Source organism: Coenobita brevimanus, chromosome 90, assembly GCF_032717465.1.
Source record: "Coenobita brevimanus isolate Jiangsu-jjx chromosome 90, ASM3271746v2, whole genome shotgun sequence".
Classification (NCBI taxonomy): Eukaryota; Metazoa; Arthropoda; class Malacostraca; order Decapoda; family Coenobitidae; genus Coenobita; species Coenobita brevimanus.
Window position 1 is genome coordinate 36134541 of NC_137043.1, and position 23341 is coordinate 36157881.

General features: G+C 43.1%; 1 protein-coding gene across 1 annotated transcript in view; it reads right to left on the reverse strand.

Moving 5' to 3' along the window:
• The window catches only part of Osbp (oxysterol binding protein), a 206199-nt gene that overhangs the window by 58944 nt on the left and 123914 nt on the right, over positions 1-23341 (reverse strand). Inside the window, exon 4 of the mRNA XM_080281715.1 lies at positions 2280-2454. Coding sequence (XP_080137841.1) covers positions 2280-2454 — 175 coding nt within the window. The remainder of the gene's footprint in view (positions 1-2279; positions 2455-23341) is intronic.

The following is a 23341-nucleotide window of genomic DNA, read 5'->3' on the forward strand; positions in this document are numbered from 1 at the left end:
TTCTACTATATATTGTTAATAGAAATCTCATTAGTATTATTAAGACCACACTGTTAACCTGTTTATGGTACTGCTTCCTATAGGTCATACTTTATGTAGCCAGCACAGAAGGCTTTGTGGCATCTCTTCCTTGGTGAAATATTTTGCATATTATCCCTTAACGTTCTCTTGCATGCTAAGATATAATATTTTAATAATGACAAAGATTGCTTCAATAGCACACAAGAGGATACTGATATATAATGTACAAAATTAAACTGCCTTGGAAAAGGTGATACAAAATCTCCATAGCACATAATATGACCCTAAGATACATGGTTAGTTCAATGTTAAGACCACACTCTGTCTGCTTTATCCTGCAAGGTTAGTCTCATTACACTACATTGTCACTCTAGCTACCCTGGACCTAACCAACCTGGTGAGTGTCTCGGCGAGGTGCGTGCCCCGGCGAACTCAGTGTTGGGGCAGGGCAGAGTGGCCGGGGCAGGGCAGGAGACACCTACCGACACACACCCTCAGCACACTCATATTTAACACCATACTACACTTAGTGGTAGCCAGAGGGGTGGCTGGAGAGGCACTGGCCAACCCTGAAATATGCCTGGCCACCCTACATTTCTGGGGGAGTATCCCTAAATCATCCATTCTCCTTGGGTTACACCATTCTCAGGCATGACCACCCTTTGGCAACCCCATTTTTTTAAAACCTAGCTATGCTTGTAGTCACACTAACACTTTTCACACCCAGAATTCCAGTTCTTCTACAGAATTATCTGCTATTTCCCCCAAAGATAGCAAGTCCTGTATCCTAAAACAGCTGCAGTAGTCCAGAAGTATTCTTTTAATCTTACACTCTTTTCATGTTCTATTGTATATATATTTCATATACATTTTAAATATACAAAGAGAGAGAGAGAGAGAAAGAAAGAGAGAGAGAGAGAGAGAGAGAGAGAGAGAGAGAGAGAGAGAAAGAAAGAGAGAGAGAGAGAGAGAGAGACTAATAAGCTACCAGTATAAAATGTAATACAGAAAACTGTAGTATAAAGGGTATGCCTCTTTTACGAAGCATGTATGTATGATGTACAGTACATGGCCATATGGTGTGGTACCTCTGCTCCTTGGCCTCCCGTCTGAGGTGACAATGTAGTGCGGGGCTATTCAACTGTCAGCCCATGAGACAAATCCAGCCCTTCAGCCGGTTTTCATTGGGCCTTTGATAGACTCGTTAGAATGCAAATAAACAAACATAAAACAGAAAGTTTTGCATTTTTCTTTTTATTTATGTGCTTATTGGCAAATGTAAAAGCAAATTATACATGAATTTTTTGTTTTGTTCTATGTATAAGTGTTTAGACATAGGAAAAAATGGCTAAAATAAATGAATGCCCCTACTATCATTTGAGTTCCATATTCCAGCCCTACTCCTAAAGTACTTGAATAGCCCTACTGTTGTGTAAAAAAAAAAAGTGTGTGAGTGGCATGTACTGTACGGTACTGGATGTGCACTGCTATCCAATATCTACTAAAAACTATGTGTAAAGCTGTATGGTATCATATGGTGAGGTGCACTGAGATGAACTGTAGTGTGGTGTGGTGTGGTGTGGTGTGGTGTGGTGTGGTGTAGTGTAGTGCTGCACAGTGTAGTGCAGTGTGGTGTGATGTAGTGCAGTGCAGTGTGGTGTGATGTAGTGCAGTGCAGTGTGGTGTGATGTAGTGCAGTGCAGTGTGGTGTGATGTAGTGCAGTGCAGTGTGGTGTGATGTAGTGCAGTGCAGTGCGGTGTGATGTAGTGCAGTGCAGTGTGGTGTGATGTAGTGCAGTGCAGTGTGGTGTGATGTAGTGCAGTGCAGTGTGGTGTGATATAGTGCAGTGCAGTGTGGTGTGATGTAGTGCAGTGCAGTGTGGTGTGATGTAGTGCAGTGCAGTGTGGTGTGATGTAGTGCAGTGCAGTGTGGTGCGATGTAGTGCAGTGTAGTGTGGTGTGGTGTAGTGCAGTGTAGTGTGGTGTGATGTAGTGCAGTGTAGTGTGGTGTGATGTAGTGCAGTGCAGTGTGGTGTGATGTAGTGTAGTGCAGTGTGGTGTGATGTAGTGCAGTGTAGTGTGGTGTGATGTAGTGCAGTGCAGTGTGGTGTGACGTAGTGTGGTGTGATGTAGTGCAGTGCAGTGTGGTGTGATGTAGTGCAGTGCAGTGTGGTGTGATGTAGTGCAGTGCAGTGTGGTGTGATGTAGTGTGGTGTGATGTAGTGCAGTGCAGTGTGGTGTGATGTGATGTACAGTACCTGGTGGCATGGTGTGGTTCATCTGTTCCTTGGCCTCCTGTTCAAGGTGTGAGTGTTGCCGTGCCAGCTGCTCCACCATGTCCTCCAGCCTCAACCGCTGGTCTCGCTCATGTTGTAGCAACCGCTGCCATTTCCGACCCGCCGTACTACTCACATCACAGTAATCACTACACGCCTGTAAAAAAATGTGAAAATTAGTATGAATCACTCTACAGATGACAAAGCATACTGTCAACTATTGGCTTCAAAGTGACACAATTTACTTCAACTTTAACACTTTAACCAATGTTCATAAGGCAAAGATCATGAAATGCATGTCAGTGTAATTAAGAAAACTTATAAGCATTTTTTAATATTGCATATGAAACAGACACAAAATTGTCATTACCATTAGCACACTACAAGTGGTCTATTAACCTATTTAACACACTGTGCTTTATTCTACCAGCAATCACTGAAACCATCTCTACCTCAACTGCAAACATCCCTGGTACTGCATCAATTGCAAACATACAACAACACAATCATTTACCAGTATCTAATCATCATAACAACAAAGCAAGTCAGAGGGTATGTTTATAATCTAAGGGGGGGGGGGGGAAATCAGTACAATAAACACATTTACTGTATGTTGCAAGTTTATGTACATATGGTATATGGTCAATGATAAACAGCAACTCTGTCCATGTCATTACTTACCAAAAATACTGGTACTGTACTGTACCAACTGAGAGCTTATTTTATTCCATCCAATGTCCTTATAAGTTTCTTACGATTTACCAGCTCCACTGCAAGAGGTCTCCCTTAAACCAAATACTGTACTGTATTTGTCTAGTATTTGCAAGAACAAACCAAACATGATATATTCGTATTCATGAGGTAAAGAGCAGCTATATCAAACCTCTTCACCCTGCTGAGGGTCTCCTAAAATGAAAGAAACTGGAGGCACCAACATAAAATTAGTACAGCATCATCGTTCAGTATGTTCTCACTGTGTCACCTTTATGACAGTCCGCTACGGTATTAAATGCACAGTAAATTTTACAGACAAACTGCCCATCAAAGTTTCACTGCTAGCTATAAAACTGAAATACCAATTGTATGGAAAATCTGTAATATTTTGGAGCCTATCCCTGACTAGGACTGTTTGCAGACACAAGAAACATTTAAATACTATATGTATGGAAGTCCACACATTGCATTTTAGGAGTTTTGGTACCAGATCTAAAGACTTTTAGCCTATGTGTTCTTCAATCTGACCCTACATTTCAATGGTCACTATGGATTACTGCTATACAGGCAGCTTAATGATACTAGAGATTTTAGCATTATTTCTAGTGATCTATACAGCTTTAGGCAGCTAGAAACATTCTAACACTTTCTGCTCTGGTAATCCTAAGGGAACTGCACCCACCACAGCTGTTATGGCCTGATCTACAAATCTTACAGGGCCATGAAAGCATATGTCATGGCTATCATACAACTGAGTCATATCTATCACAGATGCATAATAATGAGCAAATTACTGTACATCATTCATCTTAAACTGGAGGCTTGAGGTAAAGTTAACTGAATTCATGAACGATGATTACATGCTAGATCCAGCCCACACACCACACATAAAACTGACATCCTGTAATATACATCACATAGGTTGCCACTGTTCTTACTAGGAGGAACTTTGTGTGTGTAAGGTTAAAGTGACTGCTACAGAATGGGATTTCTGGAGTATTCAGCGCTGGTTATTGTAAGCTCCTGCAATGTCACCTATTTAACTTATTTATTTACTAATTTTCTGATTAAAGTAACTTGCAGAAACACTGCCTACTGATGTCCCTACATACCTATAAAGCTGATTTGCAAGTGTTCCCTGATTTACAATACCAAATGCATGGAAAATGTTGTGATATTATAAAAAACATCTTTGACATACTAAGGTTAGAGATATTCCTGAAGTCACAACAAAGGCGCTACACATACCCGAGAACTGCAAACCATCCAAGTGTGGTGCTCACAGTGTAGTTCTAATTATGCTCTCTCTCCTGGCTCCCCCTCAAGGTCATTGTTACTGCACTACTTGCTCAACATGGCTGACAACATTAGTACTCTGACAGGTCTTGGGTATATGATGGCTATTTCTGTTTCTCATATCTTTCCTACCTACCAATCTTTATCTTAGTCTTCTCACTCTTCACTTACTTTTTCACACTCTATCATTCTCACTCCTGATTTAGCTTACACACCCTCTACAGTCTCTGCTGTTTTATCACTTAATTAACCTCTTTGCTGTTACTTTCACTTCTGGTTGCCGTCTTGTATCAGCTAGTCTTCTCACCTATTACCCGGTCTACACACTCACTACTTTTTACCACTTCATCCTTACAACTTAATATATCTCCAGGCAGATGATTCTTTTTCACAATCTCTCTTTCTCTCTCTCTCTCTCTCACCATATCATGTTATAAATATACCAAATATACATGATTTATGAGAAAGCAAACACAAAGGTGATTCTCTCTCTCTCTCTCTCTCTCTCTCCACTAGTGTTCCCACAACTGCCCATTAACACAGATGCTTATACAGGTACCACATGAGCTCAACATTCCAACTCAATTTTCCTTCTATTACTTGTTACCTTCAGATGATTTTATTTAGATCAGAGGAAACTCTTTGAACTGGAGCAGTTGGATAAATTGCCTTCATTAAATCCTTCACCACTGCGGTGTCCTATAAAGTTGAATAAAACCATCCGGAGATGGTAAGAATTTGGTAGAAAATACACCACTGGGTTGAGAGGGTTATATCAGACACACATGAAAACGAAAAAGTTATCAAACTAGATGGGTATTTTTTTCTCCACAAGTGTGAGGTACAGCTTATTAAAAAAAAATAATAATAATAAAGTACATGTAAAATCAACACTGATAATAACTTGCATCCTGGCTTCATTTACCTTGAAACGGGATAAAGGAAAAACTATATAATATACAGTACAGTGATTCAAAAAATAAATAAATAAATAGGCTGATACCCCTAAATAATTTAATAGTTAATAAATAAATAATACGAACTTACTCTCTATCCTTTTGTTGTCATTAACTCCTCCTCCTTGCTCATCATCATCACCATCATCATCATCATCATCACCATCATCACTGGCTCACTTCACTCCCCCCTCACTCCACATCATGACACAGATTTATGATAAAGCTTGGAGTGAGGTGGAGTGCTGTTGGCCCCACTTAAACTAATTTCTCCCCTTTGCTCCACTCCTCGCCATGTTTGCCTACTTGATTGCGTGCCTACCTCTCAGCCTACCTCTGGCCTCCCTCCCTGCCTATCCCTCAACTGCCCACTTCCCTGCCTCACTCCAAACCCTCTGATCCCTGCCTTCCTGCATGACTGCCTTAGTTCACCACTGTCAATTTGAACTAAGTTTCTTCCTTTGCTCTATTTTTCTGTCATTTTTGTCCACATAACTGCTAGCATACTCCCCCGCCTCACCCTCTAAGTTCCTGCTTAACTCCCTGGCTAAACTCCTACTCCTTTTCTTTCTGCCAACATCCCTGGTGCCTTTACTCCCTGCCCCACTCCTATGTTTTTACTCCCTGTCTCTCGCCTACTCCCTGCCTACCTTCGTGCCCCACTCCTACTCTTTTACTCCCTGCCTGTCTCCTTGGTACCTTTATTCCCTGCCTCACTCTACCTCTTTACTCCCTGATATCCTGTCTCATTGCCTACATCCACCACTGCCTGTCTGCCTCCACTGTACACTGCATTAATTTTGTTCTGGTGCATTTTTGTGTCAGTAAATCAACAGTAAACAAAATAATAAAATATTGTTTTGCTATTAAATCGACAGTAAATGACATGGTCATTATTATTATTATTATTATCATTATTATTATTATCACTTGTAAAAATTTACCATCATTATAATTATTATTATTATTATCATTATTATTATGTCCAAATTACAGATTTTTTTTTTTTTGCTTTGAAATCCACAGCAAATTACAGAACAATTATCTTTTAAATGAAGTCAACAGCAAATTAAAGAGTGATTTATTTTTTGCTATGAACTCTACAGCAAATTATGGAAAGATTACCTAAAAAAAAAAAAAAAAAAAATTAAAAGCTAACTGGCCAGCCCCCCCCCCCCAAAAAAAAATCGTTATCAGTTACACGGAAAATAAAAATGGAGATACTCTGGAACATTATATCAAGTATTCCCTTTAAGGGATCGTGCACTGGAAAAAAAAAAAAAGGTAATAATCAAGGTATTTCTCTTTAACTGAGGTAAGATTAAGTCCTGATCTGATGAACTAATAAATTTTTCTGATCACTGTAATTTTTTTAAGTGTGTGTGTGTGTGTGTGTGTGTGTGTGTGTGTGTGTGTGTGTGTGTGTGTGTGTGTGTGTGCAGCCTCTTGAATATCACCTGCCTTCCTGTTTCTATACTACCTTCCCTCTGATATGAACCGGAAATATGGCTGCATTAGATACGGGTGGCATTTCCAGTATCTCCACCAGGAAATCAGTTCTATAAGCGATCAAAGCCGTATTTTACATGCTGTCATTAGGGGGATAAAAGATCCACACCACTAGCTTTAACCCCTTCTGTACGATGAGATTTTTATCATTAATAATAATGGTTATAGGAGTAGTAATGGTTGTAGTAGTAGTAGTAGTAGTAGTAGTAGTGGTGGTGGTAGTAGTAGTAGTAGGTGATAATAATAATAATAATAATAATAATAATAATAATAATAATAATAATAATAAACGAAAATGACACGGTAAAAAAAATGAAGTAACAAGATGACAAATGACATAAAAGAGGCAAAGATAAAGAATCCAGAAACACACACACACACACACACACACACACACACACACACACACACACACACACACACACACACACAAACCTTAGAGACAACAGGATGAGGGACGACGAAAAGATGGAAACGCTTGCGAGAAAATGAGAGAGAGAGAGAGAGAGAGAGAGAGAGAGAGAGAGAGAGAGAGAGAGAGAGAGAGAGAGAGAGATTCAAAGACAATGATAAATGAAGAAGATAAAGAGATAAAATTAAAAAGCGAGATAATTTTTAGATGCATGGCAGACAATGAGGCACAAATCAGGTAACAAAGGGAAGAGGAGAGAGAGAAATAAATAATAACACATAATTAACAAGGACAAACAGCAGTGATAAATGAGAAAGAATTAAAGACGACGATAATACGAGATCTGCCAGGCAATAAAGGAAGAAGTTAAAAAAAAAAAAATACGTATAACAGATTCAGAAAATAAAAAGACAGGCAGGGTAAACAAAGACAAAAGACACTAACAATAAAACCAAAATCAAAACACAAAAACTAGATAGATAAAACAAAAGACCATCCAACACAAAATACAAACAGGTGGAAAGATAATGATAATAAATACAAAGCAAAACAACATAAATAAAAGACACAGACAAGAAATGCCCAACAAAAGACCAACAGAGGAACAAGACACCAACATCTGGAGGTGATGCCAAGCAGGGTAAAAATAAACAGTGGGGGGTTAAAAAGAGAGACTGACTTGGAGCTGGCGGAGGAACGAATTATATTAAGAAGAAAAAGAGGACTTCATTCTCTCTCTCTGTCTCACTTCCCTACTCCCTTCTTTCCTTCCTTCACTCCCTACCTCACGCATCCTCTCCTCCTTATTTCCCTCCTAGCTCACTCCTTCCCTCTTTCCCTCTCCATCTGCTTCCTTCCCTCACCTCCCTGCCTCCTTCCCTCTATCTCCTCTTTCTCTCCTTACCTAACTACCTCTTTCCTTCCCTCCCTACCTCACCTTCTTATTTCCCGCAGCTCCCATCCACTTTCTCACCCTCCCCTCCTCCTCCTTTCCAACACCTCTTCTTCCTTCCCTCCCTCCCCTCTCCCCCCTCCTGCCCTCCCTCCCTCCCCTCTCCACTCTCCTTCCCTCCCTCTCCTCCCCGCTTCCACCTCTCCTCGTGAAGGACGGGAGGAAACTCGCCTTATCAGCACATGTCGAACAATACAAAACCGAAATCACTATGTAGCCTCACAAAGCAGACAGCAGAGGCAGGAAAATAATAATAATAATAATAATAACAATAAGGTAACAAAATGATATAATAATAATAATAACAATAAGGTAACAAAATGATATAATAATAATAATAATAATAATAGTAGTAATAATAATAATAATAATAATATGTGCCGACATTTAAGGCGGTGACCAGCCACGCTAACCCCTGGTTGGAATTATGTAGGCACTACGCCTCAACCGTCCCTCAGATATCAACCTGTATATGCATCATCCAGTTGAAGCGCCATATCCCACCAGACCACCTGGCGTCCACTTAGCCATATGGTTACCACCCAGCGTTGTACAGCTGTACAAAAAAGTATCGTTACAATTTTGTGCGAAACAACACGACAAACAATGATGGCTTTTGAAATACAGTACCAACCCTTCGGAGATGGCAGCCATTGTCGCGTTCGTTTTCGATTCTATCAGACCCCTGAGTAACGATACTTTTTTGTACAACTGTACATGGTTACTTAGGTTGCAGAGTGTCTTTTCGTGTGTCACTCAGTGTATAGCCACAACAGGTGCGTGGATGATACGCGCTCGCACTTACCATATATACAACAAATTCCTGTGGTATTAACTTGAATGAAATACCGAAGTGCAAAGAGAGAGCTAACGAAATCAGGGGTATACTCTCTCTCTCTCTCTCCAGCACTAGGATGGCTGACAGTGGATAATAATGTCTTTGGATGTAACCCTGTCGCCAGTCTGGCCTGAGATCAAAGCTGTGCACGGCTAGACTCAGGTGTGTGTGTGTGTGTGTGTGTGTGTGTGTGTGTGTGTGTGTGTGTGTGTGTGTGTGTGTGTGTGTGAAAGGGGGGGTGGTTGCGATGTGAAGGATTTCCACATTTAAAAAAAACGGGGGGGGGAGCGGAAAAACAGAAAAGCAAAGAAACTAAAGAATCATGTTTGATAAAAGAAAAGGAGATAAAAAGAGGATGAGGAGGAGGAAGGAATGGAGATAATGGCTGGAAAAAATAAAAGGAAAAGGAAAAATAAAAGGAAAACAGAAAAGGAAAAAAGAAAATGCAAGACCAAATCGAGTTACCCTTCCTCCAATTTTTATTTCATTTTTTTCGACCAATAAATATATATATATATATATATATATATATATATATATATATATATATATATAATATATATATATATATATCCTCTCTTAAATCTCTTTTGCACTATTTTCAAGCGCATTCTTCTTCATCTCCCTCTTCATTTTCCTCTTCTTATCATCATCATCATCATCAGCACCACCATCCATCTCCGCTTTCTGCCATTTTCTTCTTTGTTCATTCTCCTTACTTCTCTTCCTCCACTCACTCTCTTCTTCCCTTCCTCATGCCCCTGTTTCCTCGATAATCTTCTAATTCTCATTTCCTTTACATTTCCTTCCTTCCTTCCCTCCTTCCTTCCTTCTTTCTTCCTCCTCAGTCTGTCTCAGGAGAGCGAGGGGAGGAAAGAGGAGGAAAAGAATGAGGAAAGAGAGGAAGAGTGGCCGAGTGGGAGAGGAAAGGGAATGAGAGAGAGAGAGAGAGAGAGAGAGAGAGAGAGAGAGAGAGAGAGAGAGAGACAGAGAGGTCACTGGGTGCAACACAATATTTCACTATTTTCTCGCTGTATGACCTCTTTCACGCCCCCCCCCACCCCAAGCCCTGCCCTAATCACGTCCCCCCAACTCTCTCTCTCACTCTCTCTCTCTCCCTCCCAATAACTCGCCTCCTTTCATCCCAATAAATACCTTCGTTCCCTCTCAGCTCAAAATGCCGTTCACTCCCAATTTCTCTCTCTCTTTCTCTCTTTTCCTACGTAAATCCTTTGTCTCTTTTCCTTCTCTCTTCGCATCCTGCACCTCCTCTTTTCCTCACCTCTCTCTTTTTCCCAGCCTCCCTTCCTCTCTTTCTCTTTCCGCCTCCTCTCTCTCTCTCTCTCTCCCATCCTCCTACTCCCTCCATTCTCCTCCCACTACCCCAACCACTTCTCTCTTTTCTCTCTTTCATTTTCTCCGCCCCCCCTCCTTTCCTCTGTCTTTGCACCTTCCTGCATTTCCCCTTCTTCCCTCCATCATTCCATTACTTTCTTTCCCCTTCCTCTCCCACCTTTCCCCTTCCTCTCACCCTATCCCCTCCTTCCCGTTCCCCTCATCCTTCCTCCATCTCCCCTCTTTCTCCTGCTATTCATCTCCTTTTCCCTATCTTTTTATCCTCCATTTTCCATTTTCCCTGCCCCTCCACCTCTCTCTCTCTCTCTCTCTCTCTCTCTCTCTCTCAATAACATGGAAAAGCCACAAGAGGTTTGGATGGCAGGACAGATACGTGGCACAGACGGTTAAAAAAAAAAAAAAAAAAAAAATCACCCTTTCCATTCCCATCCCCTTCCTCCCAGCCACTTCTCCTACTTCTCCCTCCCCCTTCCTTTCTTTACCCCTCCTCACCCCCCAATCTCCCATTTCTCCCCCTCTCCCCTCCTTTACCCTTCTTCAGTCTCACATCTAACCCTCCCCCTTATTATTCATCCCTGCGCTAACCCCTTCTCTTACCCCTCCTTCCTCTCCTGTCCATCTTCCAATCATCTCCCCCTTCTCTCTACCATTAATCTCTTTCCCGCCCCCCCCCCACTCTCCCTTTCCCTTACCCGTTTTTCTTACATTTCTCTCTTCCACTCCCCTCCCGCTCATCATTTCTATCTTTCCATCTCCCCTCTCTTATTCCTTTTCTTATATATCCTTCTTCAAACTCCACTCACCCCCTCCTCCTCCTCCTCATCCTCTCCCCTTCCTTACTCCATCACACACTGCCCCCCTCCCTCTCCCTTCCTCTCTTCCCCCTCTCCTCCCTTAACCCATTCTTCTTCTTATGTCTTCCATCTTCCCTCTCGCCTCTTTCTATCCTTTTCTCCATTTCACTTTCTCTCCCTTTCTCTTACCTTTCCTGCTTCCTACGCCTTCCCCTCCCCTACCCCATCTTTCCCCTCCTCCCTACTACCCTCTCCCTCCTTCTCCCCCCTCCCCCGTCGCCCCCCCAGCGCTCAATACATGCACTGCCCGGCGGGTAACAGGTGCCACACTGCTCAAGGATCGACCCCCCCACCGCCCACTACCAGCCCGCACGCCCACCCTCCAGCCCACCGCCCTCACGCCCACCCTCAAACATCACCATCCTGCCTACCCTCAAACAAGACCGCACTGACTACTCCTACACACCCTCACCCCCCCACCCGCCGCCCACCCCGCCTGGCCATCTCCCCTCCACCCACTGCCTCCCTCACAATCAAGCCCGCCCTCCAACACCGCCACCCACCATTCGACCACCGTTCACCGCCCTCATACTCACCCTTCAGCGCCCCCACACCCACTGACTCTCACAGCCTCACGCCCACCCTCCGAAACCCCCCACCCACATCCACTCCCTCACACCCCTACAGGCTAAACTAAAAGGGATGTTAGAAAGTGGGTAAAGCAGAAGACGGTGGTAGCAGACATAGGCATTGTGAAGGACCCCCCCCCTCCCACTCTACACCCTAACACCACCGCCTTCCAATACCACCCTGCACAGAAAAAAAGCAACAACCGGTTAAATAAGAACAACACGACTGACCCTGAACTGTTTGGATCATACTTCTGTAATGCAAGGAAGAAGGAACCAAAGGCCAGGAGCGTGCAAGATTGTTCCCTCCAAGACAAAATAAAAACAAAGTAAGAGACATTTCCTTTTGGCTGCAATAAAAAAATCTGAATTAGTTAAGAGAATTTCCTAACACTCAAAGCAATCAAAGCACTCAAAACAATCAAAGCAAATTATTGTTTAAAAGTGGTCAAGCGACTGAGAAGTGGATTGCTGACCATTACGAGGCAAGACCGATCCCAGGCTGTGGCACAGACCAATTCGCTAAGTTGAATTTGCTAAACCCGCTGAAATTTCATAAGAACCTCGCCGCTACTACCACCATTACACCAGCCTGAATGAAACAGCCACAGCGTGTATTCAGTATGGACGGCGGGCACTCTTCCCAAGCGATGACATGTGTTAATAGTGAAAAGTAATAAATATATAATGTGTATGAGAAAATTTAAGTGTAATAGGTAATATAAAAAAACTTGGGACACACACACACACACACACACACACACACACACACACACACACACACACAAAGGAAGAAACTACACACTCTAAGTCCACGAGAACACAGTCAAAAATAAAGACAAAAAAATCCAATGTCACCATGGGATTCTTTACTACCTTCTATTGTGTTACCCTTGTTCGCCTATTCAGATCTCTCTCTCTCTCTCTCTCTCTCTCTCGCTCTCATTTTTCTTCTTCTCACTCACTCCTACATCCTCTTCCCACTACCTCACTTTCTCACTCTCTTTATTCCACCTCCATCCACATCCTCCTACCCCCCCTCTCTCTCTCTCACACACACACACACACACACACACACACACACACAATGAAACACCCGGAGCTTAATCTAACGTCCACGTCCACCCACTCTGTCTCACTCTTCAACCACCATCACAACTACCACATTCGCTTCCACCACTATTTCTGCAGCCACTATCCTGCCTACCACTATTTCTGCAACCACTATCCTGCCTACCACTATTTCTGCAACCACTATCCTGCCTATTACTATTTCTGCAACCACTATCCTGCCTACCACTATTTCTGCAACCACTATCCTGCCTATTACTATTTCTGCAACCACTATCCTGCCTACCACTATTTCTGCAACTACTATCCTGCCTATTACTATTTCTGCAACCACTATCCTGCCTATTACTATTTCTGCAACCACACTCTCGCCTAGGTGTTGCAAAAATTCTTAAACTAACTCTACATTAAAAAAAATCACCGACATCCACTTATTACATTCTCTCTCTCCCTCTCTCTCTCACGTCCTGACCCTCCTTTATAGTCTAGCAAACTATCTCTTATTAGATCAGTCACCCCCGCTCCCTCTCTCTCTCTCTCTCTCTCTCTCACACACACACACACACACACACACACACACACACACACACACACACACACACACACACACACACATCCTAACAACTCATCATTTTTTTTGTACACCACAGCTTTTTCCCAAGATCTTTTTTACAATTATTATTTTTTTAAACCTCAAGTTACTTTCGTCTATCAAATCTACAAGTTTTCTTTTCAATTGTCTTTCAGTGACGAATCTTTCATTTTCTCTCCATTACTACACCTACATCTCTCTCTCTCTCTCTCTCTCTCTTGACAACACCCATATACCTACACCTTTTTTTATCTGGTACGTCGTTTTAACCTACCTCGACAACTATTATTATTATTATTATTATTTTTAAAGTTACCAGTACTACACCCAGCTCGCCAACACCCATTAACCTACACCTTCTTCCTGTCACATTTTAGCTACCACTAACATATCTATACTTGCTTTATCAACATCCCCTCCCCCCCTTCCGCAAACTCTCCTTGTATCATATTTTTTTTCTTGCTTTCTTGACCTAACCGCACCCAATCCTTAGGTGGAAAAAAAAAAAAAAAACGTGGATGATGATGATGATGATGATAGCGATAATGATGAAGATGATGTTAAAGATGATGATGATGATAGCGATGATGATGATGATAAAGATGATAAAGATAATGATGATGATGATGATGATAGCGATAATGATGAAGATGATGATAAAGATGATGATGATGATGATGAGGGCGATGGTGGTGGTGGTGGTGGTGGTGGTGGTGGTGGTGGTGGTGGTGGTGGTGGTGGTGGTGGTGATGCTGCTGCTGCTGCTGCTGCTGCTGCTGCTGATGATGATGATGATGATGACAACTTTGATGATCATGATGATAATAGCGATAATGATGGCGATGGTAATGATGACTTCTTTTTTTTAACTACCATTCAGTCCACATCTTTATTCCCTTTAGCTGATGACCGGGCATAGTTGGAATGAAGGAGGATTAATATGACTGGCAGACAGGTAGCCAAGGAGACTCATCCCTACCTCATCACTTCACACGACTTGCTACCTAAACAGGAGTGGTTCAGTTCCCTCAGGTGAAAAGGCGCCGGCTATAACAACATTTCCACGGCCACTTTGACAGGTAAAGGAACCGCCATCTTAGTCTGTCACCCACCTGACGACGTTCACCTTGGCACACATGATTAACCTTTTACTGTTTCAGGAGGTAGTGGGGAGCTTATCCGGTGAGGGATGGGGAGAAGAAATGGAGGGAAGGAGAGGAGGTACGGAAAGGAGACGAGGGAGGAAAGAAAACAAGAGCAGAATTGCTCTGGGACTTGAGGAGAGGAGAGGAGGGAGGAAAGGAAACAAGAGTAGAATTGCTCTGGGACCTGCGGCGTCTCAGGCTTAAATTAAGAACTTTTACTGAAGTTGTCGCTTGATGCCGACAACTTAGGTGTCAGCTGATGGCAGATTTGGATTCTCCATGTCAAATTACTTCATATAGTACCACTTTCATGTCTCCAAAGGCCTCCTTTTAACAAACCCGCCAGAAGCAGAAGCAGAAGAACGCTGGACACTCAATGACCTGATAGCTATCGCCGCAGGTAAAAAGGAAACGACAGGAGAGGAGAGTGAGGTGTGGACTGGAGACGACAAGACAGGAAACAACAGGACAGGAGACGACAGGAGAGGAGACGGAAGGTGATGAGAGGAGACAATAAATAAAAGGCTGGGGAAAAGCAGAATAATTTCATATTTAAGACGGCTGTGTGCCCAACGTCTTTAGATACACTTTTCCTCCCTACTTCGTCCTCCCCCTCCCTTCTTCCGTCTTCTCCCAAGTGCCATGGTAGTGATGTAATCTGATGTACTTTTGCGATTCTCTGTAACTTTTTCTTTTTCTTTTTATGCCAGGCTGTGGTGAGTAGCGTTGTCCTTCAGTCGGGCTCAAGGTTCACACTGGATTACTTCACGGTGGGGCTTCCTACTCTCTCTCTCTCTCTCTCTCTCTCTCTCTCTCTCTCTCTCTCACGTTTTCTCCCTTTTCATCCACCACAAGGTAAAAATGGAGAGAGAGAGAGAGAGAGAGAGAGAGAGAGAGAGAAAGAGAGAGACTACAAAGAAGTGGAGAAATGCAAGCAGTCCCTTCAGTCCGAGGACGTATATTCTTCGTAGCAAATATTTGTAGTAGTGAAACTTGACGTGAACTAAGAAAAATAAATAAATAAATGTAAAAAAAAAAGGATGTGGAAAGCAAGATGTGAGAGGTAAAGGGGGTGAGAAGGAGACGTAAGGGTGAGAGGGGGAGAGGATAGGGAGAGGAGAGGGAGGGAGGGAGGAAGGAGACAGAAAAGGGAGGGAGGAAGGAGACAGGAAAGGGAGGGAGGGAGGAGAGAGGAGAGGGAGGGAGGAGAGGAAGCAAGGTAAGACATGGGGAGAGAATGGAGGGGAGGGAGAAGAATGGCAAGAGAATGGGGTAGGTAAGAGTGGGAAGTACAAGAGGGAGGGAGCAAAGAACGTAGAGAGAGAAAAAATATAGAGAACAGGTAAGGTGAGGGGAGGCAGGAAGAGAGGGGGGGGGTAGGAGGGTAAAAAAAACAAGAAGGAGGGAGAGAGGAAAGACTGGGAGGGAGGGAGAGAGGTAAGACAGGGAGGGAGGGAGAGAGGTAAGACAGGGAGGGAGGGAGGGAGGTAAGACAGGGAGGGAGGGAGGGAGGTAAGACAGGGAGGGAGGTAAGACAGGGAGGGAAGGAGAGAGTAAGACAGGGAGGGAGGGGGGGGAGGCAACAAGTGGCGTGAGGTGTTACGTAAGAGGGCGGTGAGACACTTGACTGGACGCCTGCCAGCTTTCTTCCAAACTCTCTCCCTCTCTCCTCCCTCCTTTCTCTCCATCTCGTCTTACCCCCCCTCTCTCTCTCTCTCTCTCTCTCTCTCTCTCTCCTCCCTCCTTTCTCTCCATCTCGTCTTACCTCTCTCTCTCTCTCTCTCTCTCTCTCTCTCTCTCTAAAGGTGGATTTCATGAGAGAGAGGATTTCAGAGAGGACACATGAAAAATAGAAGAGGGGCTTTAGAGAGGAGCGAGAGCAAAGAGGGGATAGAGAGGGAAGAAGAGGGCAGATATTTCAGTGAGGATGGAGAGAAAGAGGAAGAAAAAGAGGGGAAATCACAGAAGGAAGAAAGAGAAATGAGAAAAAGATGAAGCGAGATATTAGAGAGGAAAGAGAGATGAAGAAAATGGGAAATGCAAGGAGTGAGGTAAAAAAAAAAAAAATTCGGATTGGGAGACGATGTGTGGAGGAAATGAGAGTAATGAAGCAAATCAGGTGAGAAATGGTGAGAGAGAGAGAGAGAGAGAGAGAGTACACACCACAAGATACACTGACTTGGCTACTGTGAGTGTATGAGGAGGGGGGGGGGGCAAACAGGTCGACACAACAACCTGTGGTCGTCTCAAGGTCTCACACACACACACACACACACACACACACACACACACACACACACACACACACACACACACAGATAAACATACGTATTCATACCTGTGCACACAAATACACGCGCATTATCTTGCCTAAACATAAACATGGGTCCACAAACGTGTGTGTGTGTGTGTGTGTGTGTGTGTGTGTGTGTGTGTGTGTGTGTGTGTGTGTGTGTGTGTGTGTGTGTGTGTGTGTGTGTGTTTTACCACGGTCCTTCTGCATATGTATACGTACTGTAATCAACCTTAACAACTTGCAGGCACGTGTATGTGTGTGTTGTTTTGAGCGTCAGTTACGTCCACACACACACACACACACACACACACACACACACACACACACACACACACCAGAAATAATAAGTAAAATAAATCGCTAAGCACAGGAAGATCATTGTTGTGTGTGTGTGTGTGTGTGTGTGTGTGTGTGTGTGTGTGTGTGTGTGTGTGTGTGTGTGTGTGTGTGTGTGTGTGAGAGAGAGAGAGAGAGAGAGAATTAAAACAGTGGAGTGGGTGTTGATGTGACCTAGCTCTAATATGCAAGCTATCTCTTAATCACGAAAACAAAAGATAAGATAAAGATAGTGAGGGTGTGGGGAGAGAGGGAAGAGGAGGGGGAGGGGGAGAGGAGGAAGGGGGGCGCGGAAGGAGGACAGTGGATGAATGAAGGAAAGTGGATGAAGGAAGGCAAGTGGATTAGGAAGATGCAGTGGAGGAAGAAAAATGAATGAGAAAGAGTGGATGGAGGGAAATGGAGAGAAAAGGGTGGATGGAGGAAAATGGTGAAATTGGAGGAGTGGGCAAAAGAAGAAAAGTTCAACACAAAACTGGCCTCTCTCTCTCTCTCTCTCTCTCTCTCTCTCTCTCGGCCACTCAATGAATCAATCGCGGTAATCAATCCAGGTGGACATCAATACAGCGAACCTACCTCAATTCACCTATCCATACCTGACATCAATACGCGGAAGAGAAAAGGGGGAAGGGAAGGAAGAGGATGGGAAGTGTGTGGGAGGGAGAAGGAGGGGAAGAGACAGGGAGAGAAAAGAGGGAGGGAAGGAGAAACGGAGGATGAAAGGACATGGAAAGCAAGAAACGAAGAAGGGGAGGAGAGGAAAGGAGATGGGAGAATGAGAAAAGAAGGAGAAACACAGAAGCGAGAAGAAAAGGAACAGAGGGGGAAACAGACAGGATGGTGAGGGAAAAAAGGGAAAAGAGGGGGAAGAAAGGAGATAAAGAAAAAGAAGGAAAGGGGAAAAGGGAGACATGAACTGGGAAAGGAGGAGGAATGAAGTATGGAGAGGGAGGAAATGAAGGGGAAGAAAGCGGGAGAAGGAGACAGAGGTAACAAAGGTGGGGAACGAAGGAGGAAGACAATAAAAGAGGAAGGAAAGAAGAGGGGAGACGAGGGAGGAAAGAAAACAGAGGTGAATGGAGGGAGGTAAAGAAGGGAAGGGGAAAGAGGAGGGAATGGAGGGAGAAGAGGTGGGAGACAACGAAAGAGAGGATAGGAGGGAGAAGACGGAAGCAAGACGAAGCAAGAAGAGGGAGGAAAGAAGGTGGGAGAAGTGCGAGAAAAGGAGGGAGAAGAGGAGGGAAAGGAGGGAAAGAAGAGGTGGGAGAAGCGGAAAATATCATGACAGCTGACGAATGATGAATCTCCATCCCGACTACAATATTAAATGGGTCTGCAGGGATACCACATCGCAGTCTCTCTCTCTCTCGCAGTCTCTCTCTCTCTCTCTCCCTCTCTCTCCTTCCGGCAGAAAATATATGAAGCACAGAAACACGCTACGTAACTCAGTATTTTTTTCCTTCCTCTCTTCTTCCTATTACTCATCCCTTTTCCTCCTCCTCTTGATATCCATACTATTAAAACTCACAAAAAACAGAAAAAACGAAGGGACGAAGAAACGCGAATGAAGCGACAAAATTCCTCTTACTCAAACCTCTTCCTCTAGACCTCCGGAAAAGAAAAAAAAAAAAAAAATGAAGCCGCAATGAAACGAATCTGGCCCGAGCTGGCAAGATGAACCGAAATGGAATTACTGGGTGCAGGAGCTTTAATCTTACCTCTCTCTCTCTGCCTGTCTGAATGTCTGCAATATCTTTCTATGTGTTTCTCTTTTATTTTTCTCATTTCTGTATCATATTTTAATGTTTTTATTCTTTTCGGTGGTTTTGTCTATTCTCTCTCTCTCTCCCCCATCCCCATGCATCCCATTATCACTGCTCTTGTGGACACAGCTGGTGACCAAATAGAGACGAAATATTTGCCCGCGCAGTGTTCAAATATCATGAGGGTCCTTGCAATCAGACGGGTTACAAGCCAATTTATTTCTCTAAGTGGGCAATTTATTTCTCGATCTGGCAATTAATTTCTCGACCTGGCAATTAATTTCTCGATCTACCATGGCAAGGATAGGCATAAAAAATTAAAGGGAAAGGAAAGGGAAAAGGAAGGAAAAAAATGTGATAGGAAAACAAGGATGGCAACCTGTAGCAAAAGACAACTAGGCTTACCTGGAATTTAATTACTGAATACCTGGGCCCTGATTCACCTCTCTCTCCCTCCCTCTCTCTCTCTCTCTCTCTCTCCATTATCACTACTTCCCCTCCTTCCCATAACCCCCCCCCCTCCTGACTCTTAAGTGGCTGACGAAAAGGGGGCGTGGAGAGAACTTAGTGAATGGAGGAAACTTCTGTGGAGGAGCAATAAGTTGACCACCCATATTCTCTCTCTCTCTCTCTCTCTCTCTCTCTCTCTCTCTCTCTCTCTCTCTCTCTCTCTCTCTCTCCAGCGTATCACAGGCTGAGTCAGAAGGGACGTGGTGAGAACTTAGTGAATGGACCAAACTTTTTGTGACCAAGAAACGAGCTGACCACCCATACTCACTCCGTCTCTCTCTCTCTCTCTCTCTCTCTCTCTCTCTCGCTCACACACACACACACACACACACACACACACACACACACACACACACGAGGAGCAGAATGTGATGAAGGGGCTTGTGCGAGACAGAGTGGAGGGATGAAGGGCTGGCAGGAGATGGGGAGATGAGTGAGAGAGGCAATTGTGGGGGATAAAAACAACCCCAGAGAGAGAGAGAGAGAGAGAGAGATGGGGGGGGAGGGGGATGTGAAAGGCAAGAAGGGTGTGGGAAGTAAAAGACATAAAAGAGTGCAGGAAAGTTTGGCGTAATATGAGAGGCGGGAGAAATCTGGAGGAAGGAGGAAAATGAAAGAAAATCTCTCTCTCTCTCTCTCTCTCACACACACACACACACACACACACACACACACACACACACACACACACACACACACGTTCTTATTACTCTCTCTCTCTCTCTCTCAGGTAGCAAGACGCCCCTGCCAATACCCCCTCAAGGCATAATATCACCTGTGTCACAAGCTCATTATCTCCTCTCTCTCTCTCCCCTTTCCTTCCCCTGCCTGATCCTACCTCCTCTTGCTCGCATTTGCTTCCACAGGCCTTCCTCTGTCTTCCTAATTGTGATCTGATTGAAGGGTGAATTTGACCAGTAACCAAGGAGATTAATTTATACCTCAAAACTACGTCTCATCGATTCTACGCCATAAAAACATACCAACTATAATGACGATAAAGAAAAAACAAATTCAACATACTGATCGTGATAATCATGGGGTCACAAAAAAAAAAAAAAAGTTTATAAAGTCAAGGTCAAAAAATAGCAAAGGCCAAAAACTAGCAGTCAAGGTTAAAAAAAAAAAAAAAAAAAAAAAAAAAAAAAAAAAAGCAGAAAAGGTCAAATAATAGCTGTCAAGGTCAAATAATTGCGAAGTCAAGGTCAAAAGACAGCAGTCAAGGTCAAAAGACAGCAGTCAAGGTAAAAAAAAAAAAAAAAAAAAAAAAAAAAAAAAAAAAAAACGCAGTCATGGTAAAATAATAGCGAAGTCAAGTCCAAAAATACAAAAGCCAAGGTCAAAAAACAGCCACACATATACTTAAAGTTCGAGACATGAGGCTGTCAAAGAGGACGTGAGTGTAGCATCAGGGGTAACCATGGCAACCACCTTGATGCAGACTCACTTCCTCCTAATAAAAGTGTGCTATGGTAACAAGAATAATCCAAGAGGTCATCGTGGTGTAGGGGTCAAGGTCAGGTCATTGGGAGCCTCTGAAAGTAGTAGTAGCAGTTGTTGTTGTTGTTGTAAATTATCGTAGTGTAGTAGTTAACCTCTTCAAGCCAATGACGTTATGTATATTATGTTTTTGCTGCCTACTATGAGTTCATTCAGTTTAGGAAAGACTTCGAGTTAGGAGGTTAGATCTTGCTTTTACCCTGTGTGTGTGTGTGTGTGTGTGTGTGTGTGTGTGTGTGTGTGTGTGTGTGTGTGTGTGTGTGTGTGTGTGTGTGTGTGTGTGTGTTTTCCCTTCAATACGCAACGTCTCCCCTAAGTTAATAAAATTGTCTGAAGTGAGAAAGAATAAACACGAGGCTGGACGTTTGGCATCAGAGGTAACCATGGCAACCACCTGGATCCTCACTATCTCTCCAATTACCTGGCGACAAAAATAATCAGTTGCCTTTCCTCCAGGTGTGCGTTTCCAGGCCTTCCCATCCATTAACAGGCAGGGGGAGGATAGTGGAATCAGGGGATGTATATGTCTGTGTGTCTGTTTGTTAAGGTTAATGTAATTTGGAAGAACTTTGATTGTGTTTGCTTGTCTGTCTGGATAGATGGATGGGTTAGGTTAGTATTATTAGGGTGTGTGTGTGTCTGTCTGTATATGTATGTGTCTGTCTGTCTGTCTAATAAGGCTATGACAAGTATGGTTAGCTTAGGTTATATATATTTCTCTCTCTCTCTCTCTCTCTGGCAGTATTGGAAGTGGATTGTCTGGGTGGATGAGAGGCGCTAATGGGTGTGCCCACAAAAGAGTGGATAACGATCTCCATTAACAAGGTCATTAACTGATACCATTATTACTCACATCATCATCATCATTATCATCATCATTATTCACAACCATACCTGTGCATGCCACCACCATCACCACCCTCACCACCCCTACCATCATCATTATCATTTACAACCATACCCTCAACATCATCATCATCATTACTACTACTACTACTACTACTACTACTATTATTATTATTATTATTATTGGCATACCATTAACACGAGCACAATTAACACTTCAACCACAACAACCACACTCTTCATAAACTTGCCAAAACTACCATCATTCCTACAACAACCACAATCCCTACCACAATCACCACCACAACCACACTAGATTCTCTCCCTCGTTCACTTCGCTTTTCATTTCCTGACAAGAATCGTATTAACTGCTCCAACTTTCTGACTTTCTCTCTCTCTCCTCCTCCTCCTCTTCTCTTGTTTCTTCCATCCTCCTTGTAGCTCTTACTTTTCTTAACAATTCTCTTTCATTTTATAAATCTTTTCCTCTTTCTGACTTCCTTCCCTAAATCACTTCCGTTCTCTTCTTCCCTTTCCTCCTCTCTTCCTCCTCATCTTCCTTTTGTTCCTCTCTTCGTCCTCTTCTTCCTTTTCCTCCACTCTTCCTCATCCTCTACGTTTTCTTTTTTAACTCTTCCTTCTTCCCTACTACTGTCTTCCTTTCAGTCTTAATAATCTACGTTCTATTAACTTTCTTCCTTACTTTCAATCCAAAACATCTCTTTTTGGTCTTCCTTTCCACCCACCCTCTCTCTCTCTCTCCTTCCCTCTTTAATTCCAGCTAATCTTACCGGGGTTCAACCAGCAATCCTTCATTCCATCTTAAATCATCTTGCTCAAAATAACCTTCCGCCATCTTCCTCCTCCTCCTCTTTCTTCTTCTTGTCATTATGGAATTTTTTCCCTTCTTCTCTTCTACACAACCACCAACATCTCTACCTCATTGTCATCATTATCATTCAATTATTCTTCACTTTCCCTGTCATCACCATCATTTTTCACGTCTTACTCTTCCTCCTCCTCCTCCCCCTCCTCCTCCTCCTCGTCATCATCATCATCATCATCATCATCACACTTTTCCTCTCGTACTTTTTATTCTCATTTTCTCAATTCCCACTTCTTCCACCTCTCTCTCTCTCCCTCTCTCTCATTTCGCTTCACCAGCCTCTTTTTAGTCTTGTCTCTTCCATTTCAGTCCCCCTCATCCTAAATCCTCTTCCGTCCCATTTTCTTTCCTTGGCTGATTTTCTCTGGTGCAATTTAAAGCTAGCTTTCTTGTCTTTTTTTTATATTTTGTCTTTAACCCCATTATTTTTTCTCTTTCATCATTCCCTTTACCTTTTTCTGATTGTTTTTATTTTTCTTCATCCTCGATCAATGGAGCCTACTTTCTTATTTATCATTAGTTTCTTTCTTGTTTCCATTTTCTTGTCATATTTTTTTCCCTTATTTATGCCTCTTCTCTGACATTTATTTCCTTCATTCTTTGCCTTGTCTTTTCCTTCCCCCTTTTATTTTCTTTATTTTTC